A 14,738-nucleotide genomic window follows, 5' to 3' on the forward strand; every position below is an offset into this window, starting at 1 on the left:
ATCCCCACACGATGACCCAATACCCACGATTCAACGCTGAGTGCAAGTCGAATGAACAGTAAAAAAAAAAAAAAAAAAAAAAAAAAAAAAAAAGAGGCACTAAGCACTAAGCGACTTAACATCTGAGGTCATCAGTTCCCTAGACTTAGAACTACTTAAACCTAACTAACCTAAGGACATCACAGACATCCATGCCCGAGGAAGGATTCGAAACTGCGACCGTAGCAGCAGCGCGGTTCCAGACTGAAGCGCCTAGAACCGCTAGGTCACAACGGCCGGCTAGCAGTCAACCCTTCACAGTCACGGCCCCACTTGAGACGCAGTTCGTGAAATGGTGTCAACAGCAGCATAAGCATGGGTAGGTAATTCCCCAGTCCGACTGATGCTAATCTGTGACAAGTAGGGCGGGGTGACAAAGAATGTTGGAGAGAGTCTAGTTCTCGGATGGCAGACGCAGATGTGAGAGGCTACATAGCGTATGATGCATAATACGCCGATCCTCTCTCATGATGGACAGAAATGACCGACTAGAATCTTGATGATGTATATGCCTGCCCTCATGTTCTCCAGGAGTCGAACATCGTCCAGACGTAGCTCGGAAGCGGAAGTAAGGAATGCGTTTCAGAGTTTTTATTTTTATTAACCACAAAATATTATGGAGAACAATTCTTAAAAGCCTAAATAATTGTGGAAATTAGAAATACACATCAAGAGTGTCTTAGCTGCGCCATACACAAGCTTGACAGTTTGAAAACTCGATCGTTTGGCTCCGGAAAGCAGAATTTACGACAGTCAATAATACGAGGAGCAGAATCCGTAGCAAAGTCGGTTAACGCTCCTGAAGAGATTGGAGGAATTGGTCGCACCAAGGAATAAATGTCCGACAAGGTGTCACAGAACACATGTTGACCTGGGTGTAACGGCCGCTTTCACACAGTGGTAGGAATCCCGCACTGCTGACTGCTGTGCCGGCGAACGTCAGGCGGCTTACTCTGTGCGGCCGCTCCCACTCTGATCCGTCAAAGTTGAATGGTACTGATCTACACGGTAAGTAAGCCCCGCGTGCACGAAACAAAGAATCCGGCGACGAACTCCGGACCCAGAACACAAAGCCACTCGAGCTAACACCGAGTGGAATTGCAACCCGCTTCCGGCTCTGCTCCTCGGCAACCTTCTCCCTTCTCTGACCCCCGAACTCTCAGAGAGAGACCCTGCCTTCGCTGCACGTCAGGCCGCGTGCCACGCTGTCTCGCCGAAGATCAGAACACTTGAGAACGTAGCGCGACCTATCGATTGGCGGCGCGGCTCACATATTATAACTAACAGATAGTATTAAAATATATTATGTTTCAACAAGAGTGAACCACGTCTGCAGTTATCATATATTAACGCTATTTTCGAGTTTTTTTTAGCACCTTTTGTTGTGGTCTTCAGTCCAGAGACTGGTCTGATGCAGCTCTCCATGCTACTCTATCCTGTGCAAATTTCTTCATCTCTGAGTAACTACTAAAACCTACAGCCTTCTGAATCTGCTTAGTGTACTCGTCTCATCGTATCCCTCTACGATTTTTACTCTCCAAGTATCCCACCAATTCTAAGTCGGTGATCTCTTGATGCCTCAGAATGTGTTCTACCGACCGATCCCTTCTTCTACTCAAGCTGTGCCACAAGTTCCTCTTCTCCCCAATTCTATTCAATACCTCATCATTAGTCTACCCACCTAATCTTCAGCATTCTTCTGTATCACTACATTTGGAAAGCTTTATTCTCTTCTTGTCTAAACTATTTATCGTCCATATTTCAGTTCTATACATGGCTACATCCCATAAAAATATTTCCAGAAATGATTCCCTGAAACTTAAATCTATACTCGATGTTAACAAATTTCTCTTCTTCAGACACTCCTTGCCACAGCCAGTCTACATTTTATATTCTCTGTACTTCGACCATCAATTATTTTTTTCCCCCAATAGCAAAACTCCTCTACTACTTTAAGTGTCTCATTCGCTAATCTAATTCCCTCAGCATCACCTGATATAATTCGACTACATTTCATTATCCTTATTTTGCTTAGGTTGATGTTTATCTTATGTGCTCCTTTCAAGACACTGTCCTTTCCATTGACTGCTCTTCCAGGTCCTTTGTTGTCTCTGACAGAATTACAATGTCACCGGCAAACCTCAAAGATTTTATTTGTTCTCCATGGATTTTAATTCCTACTCCAAATTTTTCTTTTATTTCCTTTACTGCTTGCTCGATATACACATTGAAAAACATCGGGGCTAGGCCACAACCCTGTCTCACTCCCTTCTCAACCATGGTTCCCTTTCATGCCCCTGGACTGTTATACCTGCCATCTGGTTTCTGTACAAATTGTAAGAAGCCTTTCGCTCCCTGAATTTTGCCCCTGCCACCTTCAGAATTTGAAAGAGATGTTCTAGTCAACACTGTCAAAAGCTTTCTCTAAGTCTACAAATGCTAGAAACGTAGGTTTGCCTCTCCTTAATCTATCTTCTAAGATAAGTCGTAGGGACAGTATTGACTCACGTGTTGCAACATTTCTACGGAATCCAAACTGATATTCCCCGAGATCGGATTCTACCAGTTTTTCTATTCGTCTGTAAAGCATTCGTCTTAGTATTTTGCAGCTGTGACTTATTGAACTGATAGTTCGGCAATTTTCATACCTGTTAACACATGCTTTCTTTGTGACTGGAACTACTACATTCTTATTGAAATCTGAAGGTATATCGCCTGTCTCATACATCTTGCTCATCAAATGGTTAAGTTTTGTCATGGCTGATTCTCCCAAGGCTATCAGTACATCTAATGGAATGTCATCTACCCCGCGGCCTTATTTCGACTTAGGTCTTTCAGTGCTCTGTCAAACTCTTCACTCAGTATCATATCTCACATTTCATCTTCCTCCACGCCCCTTTCCATTTCCACAATATTTACAAGTACATCGCCCTTGTATGGACCCTCTATACACTCCTTCGCTTCTTAGGACTGGTTTTCATTCTGAGCTCTTGATATTCATACAGCTGGTTCTCTTTTCTTCAAAGGTCTCTTTAATTTTCCTGTAGGCAGTATTTATCTTACCCCTAGCGATATATGCCTCTACATCCTTACATTTGTCCTCTAGCCATGCATGCTTAGCCCTTTTGCACTTACCATCGATCGCATTGTTGAGACGTTTGTACTCTTTTTCACCTGCTCCATTAACTGCATTTTTATATTTTCTTCTTTCATCAATTAAATTTAATATCTCCTCTGTTACCTAAGGAGTTCTTCTAGCCCTCACCTTTTTACCTACTTGATCCTCTTCTGCCTTCACTATTCAGCTCTCAAAGCTACCCATTCTTCTTCTACTGTATTTCTTTCTCCTGTTCTTGTCAATCGTTCCTTAATGCTGTCTACAACCTCTGGATATTTCAGTTTATGCAGGACCCATCTCCATAAATCCCTATCCTTTTGCAATTTCCACAGTTTTAATCTACAGTTCATAACCAATTGATTGTGGTCAGAGTACACATCTGCCCCTGGAAATATGTTACAGTTTAAAACCTGGTTCTTAAATCTCTGTCTTACCATTACACAGGGTGATTCAAAAAGAATACCACAACTTTAAAAATGTGTATTTAATGAAAGAAACATAATATAACCTTCTGTTATACATCATTACAAAGAGTATTTAAAAAGTTTTTTTTTCACTCAAAATAAGTTCAGAGATGTTCAATATGGCCCCCTCCAGACATTTGAGCAATATCAACCCGATACTCCAACTCGTTCCACACTCTCTGTAGCATATCAGGCGTAACAGTTTGGATAGCTGCTGTTATTTATCGTTTCAAATCATCAATGTTGGCTGGGAGAGGTGGCCAAAACACCATATCCTTAACATACCCCCATAAGAAAAAATCGCAGGGGGTAAGATCAGGGCTTCTTGGAGGCCAGTGATGAAGTGCTCTGTCACGGGCTGCCTGGCGGCCGATCCATCGCCTCGGGTAGTTGACGTTCAGGTAGTTACGGGCAGATAAGTGCCAATGTGGTGGCGCTCCATCCTGCTAAAATATGAATTGTTGTGCTTCTTGTTCGAGCTGAGGGAACAGCCAATTCTCTAACATCTCCAGATACTGTAGTCCAGTTACAGTAGCACCTTCGAAGAAAAAGGGACCAAAAACTTTATTGGCTGAAATGGCACAGAAAACGTTCACCTTAGGCGAGTCACGTTCATACTGAGTTGTTTCCCGCGGATTCTCAGTGCCCCATATACAGACATTGTGACGGTTGACTTTCCCGTTAGTGTGGAAAGTTGCTTCATCACTAAACACAATCTTTGAAACGAAAGATTCATCTGTTTCCATTTGAGCAAGGATAAAATCACAGAAATCGATTCTTTTAATCTTATCAGCTGCAGACAGTGATTGAACCAATTTCAGACGATAAGGTTTCATAACTAACCTTTTTCGTAGGACTCTCCATACAGTTGATTGTGGAATTTGCAGCTCTCTGCTAGCTCTGCGAGTCGATTTTCCTGGGCTGTGAACAAATGCTTGCTGGATGCGTGCTACATTTTCATCACTCGTTCTCGGCCGTCCAGAACTTTTCCCTTTGCACAAACACCCATTCTCTGTAAACTGTTTATACCAACGTTTAATACACCACCTATCAGGAGGTTTAACACTATACATCGTTCGAAATGCACGCTGAACAACTGTCGTCGATTCACTTCTGCCGTACTCAATAACACAAAAAGCTTTCTGTTGAGCGGTCGCCATCTTAGCATCAACTGACGCTGACGCCTAGTCAACAGCGCCTCAAGCGAACAAATGTACAACTAAATGAAACTTTATAGCTCCCTTAATTCGCCGACAGATAGTGCTTAGCTCTGCCTTTCATCGTTGCAGAGTTTTAAATTCCTAAAGTTGTGGTATTCTTTTTGAATCACCCTGTATAATCAGTCTGGAACCTTCCGGTGTCTCCAGGTATCTTCCACGTATACAACATTCTTTCGTGATTCTTAAACCAAGTGTTAGCTATGATTAAATTATGCTCTGTGCAAAATTCTACCAGGCGGCTTCCTCTTTCATTCCTTACCCCCATTCCATATTCACCTACTACGTTTTCTTCTCTTCCTTTTCCTACTATCGAATTCCAGTCACCCATGACTATTAAATTTTCGTCTCCCTTCACAATCTGAATAATTTCTTTTATCTCATCGTACATTTCTTCAATCTCTTAGTCATCTGCGGAGCTAGTTGGCATATAAACTTGTACTGTTGTGGTAGGCGTGGTCTTAGTGTCTATCTTGGCTACAATGATGCGTTCACTGTGCTGTTCGTTGTAGCTTACTCGAGCTCCTATTTTTTATTCATTATTAAACTTACTCCTGAATTACCCCGATTTGATTTTGTTATTTAGAAACCTTTATTTACCTAACCAGAAGTCTTGTTCCTCCTGCCACCGAACTTCACTAATTCCCACTATATCTAACTTTAACCTATCCATTTCCCTTTTTAAATTTTCTAGCCTGCCTAATCGATTTAGCGATCTGACATTCCACGCTCAGATCCGTGGAACGCCAGTTTTCTTTCTCCTGATAACGACGTCCTCCTAAGTAGTCCCCGCCCGGACATCCGAGTGGAAGACTATTTTATCTCCTGAATATTTTACTCAAGAGGACGCCATCATCATTTAAGCAGCATGTCATCAGGAAAAATTACGGCTGTAGTTTCCCCTTGCTTTCAGCCCTTCGCAGTACCAGCACAGCAAGGCCGTTTTGCTTATCCAGACTGTTGCCCCTGCAACTACTGAAAAGGCTGCTGCCCCTTTTCAGAAACCATACGTTTGTCTGGCCTCTCAACAGATACCCCTCCGCTGTGTATCGTTGAGGCACGCAGGTCTTCCCACCAACGACAAGGTGCATGGTTCATGCGGGGTTTAGTAATAAGTAATTTTTATCTCAAATTGGTTCAAATGGCTCTGAGCACAAAGGGACTCAACATCTGAGGTCATTAGTCCCTTAGAACTTAGAACTACATAAACCTAACTAACCTAAGGACATCACACACATCCATGCCCGAGGCAGGATTCGAACCTTCGACCGTAGCAATCGCACGGTTTCGGACTGAAGCGCCTAGAACCACTCGGCCACCGCGGCCGGCACTTTTATCTCAGTTTTCCTGTTTATGTAATAGAAATGTTGTTATCTTTATACATAAAAGCCAATGTACCTACTGACTGATTCACTCACTCACTGAGTCATCATCCCCAGCCCAAATCGCTATGGATAGAAACTTGAAATTTCGATAGGCTGTTGATCTTATATTGTAGGCGTCGTTTAAATAGAGATTTTGTGAAACTACATTCCTAAGGTTTGAAATATGAGATGACATATTTTTTATAAATATCTCGCTGTTAAGACAATTTTAACGATAAACCTACGAAAACTGGTATTTGGTTTCTCCGCCAAAAGTAAAGAAATACGTGATTCAGCATTTTTGGAAAATTGGCCCCTACGGAGATGAAACAGTGGGTGAATTTTTTTAGAACAAATCATCATTAAAGAACTACTAATGTATTTTTAAAGCTACATCTATGTAAACTAGTATTTGACTTCTCGGGGACAAATAAAAAATACGTTTTCCAGTGTCGCTGGAAATTCGTCTCTGAAGGGGTGAAACAGCAGATGAAATGTTTTATGAAATATTTGATTATGAAAGCATTTTCGAAGCTAAATCTATGAAAATTTATTTTTGGCTTCTCAATTAGAAATTTAAAAAAAATACGTAGTCACTGTTTTTGGTAGACCGGCCGGAGTGGCCGTGCCGTTCTAGGCGCTACAGTCCGGAGCCGAGCGACCGCTACGGTCGCAGATTCGAATCCTGCCTCGGGCATGGATGTGTGTGTTGTCCTTAGGTTAGTTAGGTTTAATTAGTTCTAAGTTCTAGGCGACTGATGACCTCAGAAGTTAAGTCGCATAGTGCTCAGAGCCATTTGAACCAATTTGTTTTTGGAAGTTCGACCACTATGGGGGTGAAATAGGAGATGAAATTCTTTGTGGAAATATTTAATTATTCAACCAGTTTTGAAGCTAAATTCACGAAAATTTGTATTTGGCTTCATTGTTAGAAATAAAAAAATACGCATGCCACTGTTTTTGAAAATTCCATCCCTAATGGGGTGAAAGAGAGGGTAAAATATTTTATGGAAATATTTCATTGTGGAGTCATTTTTAAGCTAAATAAATGAAAATTTGTATTTGGCTTCTCTGTTAGAAACAAAACATTTATGGGAATTAAACCCCTAACGGGCTGAAATAGGGCCAGACTGATTCACTGACTCATCATCGCACAGATCAAACCGGTAAGGGTTCAAATGTGAAGAGGGTGTAGTTATTGTTTAAGAAGGAATTGTTCAGAATTCCATTCCTAACGGGGTGCAATAGGGTATGAAAGGCTTTTTGAAAATACGTGCTATTAAGGCAATTCTCAAGATATTCGATTTCTGTCGGAAATAAAAAAGTATGTGTTTCAGCATTTTTGGAAATTCAACCATTCAGGGAGTAAAATAGGGGTGAAAGTTTTATGGAAATAATTCATTGTTAAAGAACTACTACAGAAATTTGACATCTCGGTTGTAAATAAAATATATGTATTTTAGTGTTTTTGGAAATTCGACCCCCTAATGGAGTGAAACAGGAGATGGAAAGTTATGTGAATTTATTTCATTACAACATTTTCAAAGCTAAATCTATGAAAATTTGTATTTTGATTCTCTGTTAGAAATTTAAAAAATACGTGTTTCACATTTTTCAGAAATTCAACACATTAGTGAAAAGTATTAAGAAAATATTTCATTATATTAAATAATTTTAAATGCTAAATTTAAGAAAATTGGTATTTCGCTTCTCTCTTAGATATAATGAAATATGTGTTCGGGGATGAAGGTTCCAATGGAAATATCACCACAAGAACCGAAAGGCATGATTAGCAAAAACCTTCGACTCCAGCTACCAGATTCACTTTTTGGTCAATAGTACATTCGGAAAAGACTACGCTTCTATGGTCTTAAAGTGAAAGATTTAGAAGGTATTGCAGTTTGTGAACAACATAAAAATTCGATTAAATAGAACGAAAAAATATCTGTGCAGACCATACAGACCACACTAGCGAAGCAGTGGGCGCTATGGTAGTTCTTATTAATTGCTTCAGTTCTTAAAAGAAATTAGTAATCCGTTTACCTTAACAGATCCAAAAATTAAATGAGAGCAAGCTTATTTTGTAGTTATTTGGTTATTCTTGCGTAAAACATTGCACCAGCGACAATGCAGTGCTACAGTGAATAGCATTCTCGAACAGGGGGTGAGTTAGTTGACGTTCGTAAGTGTCTGGAAATCACTTTGTCATATACAATAGGAAAGATTTCATAGAGCAGAGATTTAATGTTACTGATACTGCTGCTTGGTGAGGACTTAGCGCAGGGTGCACTATGGCCCAGCCTATTAGGCTGAGTACACGTAACCGGGTGCATACTGGCGTATGTTGCTTTCATGTTTCCTTTCAGTTCACTTAAATCGATACCTGTGTCCACTTTCGAACTTTGAACTCCAGTGTTACCTACGAGACACCTCGGCCTACTTGAATAACAAACAGTTTGGTGCCACTCACCACGCTGTGATGACGATGCTGCATGCTGAGTCACGACGTCACTTGATGTCACTGGCTCTTCTGACACCATCTAGGGTTAGAGAGTTTGTAGGATCTGCAAGATACGAGCTTGTTTAGCGTAAGGCAGATGTCTGTCGTATCCCATACAGTTGTGGCATGTCATTGGTCGGAGCATCAGTACCGTGGAGCACCGATGTACTGAGCACAAGCGTCACACAGGCTTAGAACAGTCGAGCAAATCTGCTATTGCAGAATATTTCCTTGGTACTAGTCATTTTATAGAACATAATAACACAGAGATTCTGGCGTGCTTTATTATTCTTATTTTGTTTTCAGTCACCAATCTTCTGACTGGTTTGAAGCAGCCCGCCACGAATCTTGGTTTGTTTACGGCGTGCTCGTTGTCTCTCTGCATATGGCCCGCATACCATTTTCAATTTTGGGATCAGATGACCTGTAACGAAGTATTTTTTTGTGAGACCGTGGAGGGCATAAAAAGGAACTTAAGAGATTCAATGTACACAGTTAATTGCGAAAGTGCTCCATTAGAGGAAGAGTGGTGTTTGGAAAAAATCTATTCTATAGTCCACGCTTCAGAACACGGGAAGTCCGTCCGGTACAAACTAAATGGTTGTATATATTGTTTATTCCACCTCCATCCTGAGAAATATTGTTCTCCGCCAATCGAAAACTTACCTCACTGTTAATGCATTGCTACCAAACACCGTGCCATTTATGTATTGTTTTAGTCGTGGCACTCTGTATTTATGGGCTAATACCGAGTTATTTAGCTTATCATTCATTCCTGTAACTTTTTTGAAGCCTGCTGTAAATTTATTTCAATAATTGATCAACATTCAGAGAATGCACTTCCTCCTCTGCTCCTGTTTTCTTGTACTCTCATCACAGACTCGGTAATGCGTTGAAAGTGTCTGCATGTCAACATAACTGCTAGACATTCGATGAGCAGAGATTAAATATCAAAATAAATTTAGAGCAAACGTCGAAAAAGGTTTGTACACACACACACACACACACACACACACACACACACACACACACATTATATAGGGTATACCGGCCTAATATCGTGCAGGGCCCCCGCGAGCACGCAGAAATGCCACAACACGACGTGATGTTGACTCGCTTAATGTCTGAAGTAGCGCTGGAGGGAACTGACACCAGGAATCCTGCAGGGCTGTCCATAAATCTGTAAGAGTACAAGTGGAGCGAACAGCACATTACAAGGCATCCGAGATATGCTCATTTCTGGGGAGTTGGTGGCCAGTGGAACCGTTGAAAATCAGAAGTGTGTTCCTGGAGCCACTCTGTAGCAATGCTGGACGTATGGGGTGTCGCATTGTCCTGCTAGAATTGCCCAAGTCCGTCGGAATGCACAATGGACATGAAAGGATGCAGGTGATCAGACAGAATGCTTACGCATGTGTCACCTGTCTGAGTATTATCTAGATGTATCAGGGGTCCCATATCACTCCAACTGCACACGCCCCACACCATTACAGAGCCTGCACCAGCTTGAACAGTCCCCTGCCGACATGCAGGATCCATGGATTCATAAGATTGTCTTCGAACCCGTACATGTCCAACCGCTCTATACAATTTGAAAAAAGACTCGTCTTGTCAGTAAACATGTTTGTAATCGTCAACAGTCCAATGTCCATATTGATGGGTCCAGGCGAGGCGTCAAGCTTTGTGTCGTATAGTCATCTAGGACACACGAGTGGGCCTTCAGCTCTGAAAGCCCATATCGATGATGTTTCGTTGAATGTTTCGCACACTGACACTTGCTGATGACCCACCTTTGAAATCTGCAGCAATTCTGTCACGTTGAACGATTCTCTTCAGTCGTCGTTGGTCCCGTTCTTGCAGAATTTTTTTCTGGCCGCAGCGATGTTGGAGATTTGATGTTTAACCAGGTTCCTGACATTCACGGTACACTCGTGAAATGGTCTTACGGGATAATCACCACTTCATTGCTACCTTGGAGATGCTGTGTCCCATCGCTCGTGCACCGACTATAACACCACGTTCAAACTCACTTAAATCTTGATAGCCTGCCATTGTAGCAGCAGTAACCGATCTAACAACCACGCCAGACGCTTGTTGGGAACCCCCTTTCTTTATCGCAGATTGGGATTCAATGCCAAAAAATACCTGTGGTTTACCCAAAACACTTCTTCCCATCGTGCTGGGCCGGCCGAAGTGGCCGTGCGGTTAAAGGCGCTGCAGTCTGGAACCGCAAGACCGCTACGGTCGCAGGTTTGAATCCTGCCTCGGGCATGGATGTTTGTGATGTCCTTAGGTTAGTTAGGTTTAACTAGTTCTAAGTTCTAGGGGACTAATGACCTCAGCAGTTGAGTCCCATAGTGCTCAGAGCCATTTGAACCCATCGTGGTAGATGGCGCTGTAATGGACAAAAATCGATTTTTCCGATTTTTGAATTAATAACCGAGTCATTTGATTTTACGTTACAGTTTCGATAAAAATGCAAATTTTATAGTTTCAAACATTTAATATTTTTGTCAAAAAGTTTTAAAAATTTGATTACACAGTAAAACTTTTACGGCTATGCATTCGAAACTCTGACGAATAAGCTACTTTTAACGTAACGTAGTTTTCTGTTCCTTTCTGGGTTGATTTCGGTGAGTCCTCACACCATCAGGATGCTTGAATTTGCTGAATCCCCTCGAATCTTACCTTCTGGGTGACTGATTTCGGTGTGTTTTCCCCTACAATCGCCGTAGCTCTCGTGCCGATTACAGTACCGGCTAGAACGAAAAAAAAAAAACCAACCAAATTGTTTCAGATAAATCCTAGGTAATTTTTGGAGTAGAATTCGAATCTGCAACAAAAAAGGGATTTCAGTTTGAAAATGAGGCAGTCGGGTAGTGAGAGAGGGTGGTGAATTTTAGCATAGTCGAAGGTCCCCTCTGAAAATGTTACCTTTTTATCTGGAAGATTTTTTTTATACGATGCGTACTTTTCGAGATATTATACACACAAACTCTCTCTCTCTCTCTCTCTCTCTCTCTCTCTCTCTCTCTCACACACACACACACACACACACACACACACACACATAAAACGGAACAATATTCGCTGCTAACCGAGCTTTTGTTGTATTGGCATTTAATAATCGTCACGCACAACGTTGGCATATGTAGCGGCAGTGCTACGAGTCCTCGTTTATACTTGCGAACTCGTGTACTCGCTCTCATTTCAACGCCGATATACTCCACTGCTACATCACAACAGTCTCAAGTGACGAATTTTCAGTAAAATGAGCAGCGGCGGAGGCTCGCGGCAGCGTACGCCAACTGTCTGCGTCTAGTGTTACCCCCTGTGAAATGTTTGCGGATTGTGTAACTTAGGCATAAACGGGTATTAGCCTGGTATTCGCCTGGTCAGATGTTGGGCACGTCTTAAAAATCACATCCAGGCTACCCTATACACAGGCCCTTGTCCTTAATTCGCCGGGCGGAATCTATCCGTGACTGGCGATTTACACTTCCAACCCTACAAGGGAAAGTGGTCCCCATTACCCTTTAAATGAGCTACCTCTCGCACAGAAAAGGGCGAAAAGCACACTTAAAGACTCTGACAATCTACCCACGGAAATAAAATATTTGACAGACAGCAAAAGTTTCTTCTTTTTTAAAAAATGTAGTTTAAAGGTGCTTCTCCTAAACAACTCCTTCTATACCACAGAGAAATCTTAAATTGAAATATTTAATCATTTGTACTAAAAAAACTATAAATGGGCACCATATAACCGCATAAATATTTTGTAATCTTTTTCAATATTTTTGGTTTTAAAAATGTGTGTTCTATTTTCGTTCAGTCGACATGTTCTACATTATATCGGTTTCGTGAATATAAGCTGTGGGACACTAACTAATTAGCTGGCCGGGGTGGCCGAGCGTTTCTAGGCGCTACAGTCTGGAACCGCGCGACCGCTACGGTCGCAGGTTCGAATCCTGCCTCGGGCATGGATGTGTATGATGTCCTTAGGTTAGTTAGGTTTAAGTAGTTCTAAGTTCTAAGGGACTGACGACATTAGAAGTTAAGTCCCATAGCGCTCAGAGCCATTTGAACCATTTTGAACTAACTAACTAAATACGCAGGCTATTCGTTTATTAAGGTCCGATCGGTGGCGAAATGGAAACCACAGTGAAAATCCGATGAAGCATTGCACAGATATGTTTGGCTGTCTCTCTAGTATGCGCGTAGGTCGCTTCAAGTACTCTTTTCAGTTCTGAGCGCACAGTCAGCACGTAAGGATACCCAGAAAACAGTGTCTTCCGTCAAGAAAGGTTTCACATGATTTCGTGCAGCCCACATAACTCAACTGTCATGCATATCCTTCCTCATGACAATTCTAGGCCGCATGCTACAGGGCCATTGAAGACAGCACAGTCACCGAGCTGCAGACCAGCGTAGAGAAGTGGCGGAAAGCACAGTCGGCAGCCCTCATAATTAGGCTTACTCTTAACGTTCGTGAGATTGAAGTCAGTGTGATACGTCGCAGTTTTCTATCAAGCCCACGAGACTCTTACATTGTGCTCGTGTGAGTATCAGCGTGTTGTAAGGTGTGTGTGCCTGTGTGTGTTGCAGCGAGCTACGTGCCGCTGTGCCGGCGCGGCGACCCCGCCTTCGACGAGTGCCTGCGACGCGCGACGGCCGAGCTGCGACCACACCTCGCCAAAGGTTAGTCCCGAGGCCGCTTCCTGCTCCACGCGCCTCGCTCACAGCCTGACTGTCCTGCAAGCAGGAAGAGAGTGCGTAGCACGCGCCGGAAGTCAGTCTGGGGGGCGCGCATGTGGCCCTGGTAATAGCAACATCGTTGTGTAGTACCGGATCAGTCAGAAGTAAACATCTGCGGCGCTCGGTACGAGTATGTAGCGCGGCACGGCAAGTTGGTCATTTTCCGGAAATGTACACATTCGGCGCTGTGGGACGTCGAAGGGAAGCTTCATCGGATTGTGTTTAGCATCCTAACTATTTACGCAGTTCATTAGCGATACGTGTTCACTGAGGTGACGAAGAGAGATGGCGATGTGCACCCTTACAGATGGCGGTAGTATCGCGTACACAAGGTATAAAAGTGGAGTCCTTTGGGGGGCCGGCCGCTGTGGCTGACCGGTTCTAGGCGCTACAGTCCGGAACCGCGCTGTTGCTATGGTCGCAGGTTCGAATCCTGCCTCGGGCATGGATGTGTGTGATATACTTAGGTTAGTTAGGTTTAAGTTGTTCTATGTCTAGGGGACTGATGACCTCAGATGTTAAGTCTCATAGTGCTTAGAGCCATTTGAACCATCCTTTGGGGGAGCTGTGATTTGTACTCAGGTGACTTATGTGAAAAGGTTTTCCACGTGAGTATGACCGCATGACCGGAATTAACATTTGAACGCGGAATAGTAGTTAGAGAAGCCGCGTTTGCGTAGACTTGTCATTGGTAACAGACAAGCAACGCCGCTCGAAGTAAAGTCAGAAATCAATGTGGGACGTACGACGAACGTATCCGCAAGGACGGTGCGGTGAAATGTGGCGTTAATGGCATTTGACAGCAGATGACCGACCCGAGTGCCTTTGCTAATAGCACGACGTCACCTGCAGCTCCTCTCTTGCGCTCGTAACCATATCGGTTGGAGCCTAGACGACTGGATAACCGTGGCCTGATCGGATGAGTCCTGATTTCAGTTGGCAAGAGCTCATGGCAGGGTTCGACCGTCGTGCAGACCCCATGAAGCCATGGACCCAAGTTATCAATTGTGCAAGCTGGTGGTGGTCCATAATGTTGTGGGCTGCGTTTACATTGAATAGACTTGGTGCTCTGGTCAAAACGAACCGATCATTGCCTCGAAATTATTATGTTTGGCTGCTACTTGAAGACAATTTGCAGCCATTCACGGACTTAATGTTCCCAAACGACGATGGAATGTTTATGGATAACAATGCGCCATGTCACCGAGCCACGAGTGTTCGCGATTGGTTTAAAGTACGTTCTAGATAATTCGAGCGAATGATCTGGTTACCCACATCACC

At 42.9% G+C, this 14,738-nt stretch overlaps 1 protein-coding gene across 1 annotated transcript in view; it reads left to right on the forward strand.

Annotated features, from left to right (window-relative positions):
* Positions 1-14,738, forward strand: part of LOC126457275 (uncharacterized) — a 54,123-nt gene that overhangs the window by 3,823 nt on the left and 35,562 nt on the right. The window contains exon 2 of the mRNA XM_050093438.1: positions 13,308-13,400. Coding sequence (XP_049949395.1) covers positions 13,308-13,400 — 93 coding nt within the window. The remainder of the gene's footprint in view (positions 1-13,307; positions 13,401-14,738) is intronic.

Source organism: Schistocerca serialis, chromosome 2 (assembly GCF_023864345.2).
Source record: "Schistocerca serialis cubense isolate TAMUIC-IGC-003099 chromosome 2, iqSchSeri2.2, whole genome shotgun sequence".
In the NCBI taxonomy this organism is placed as follows: domain Eukaryota; kingdom Metazoa; phylum Arthropoda; class Insecta; order Orthoptera; family Acrididae; genus Schistocerca; species Schistocerca serialis.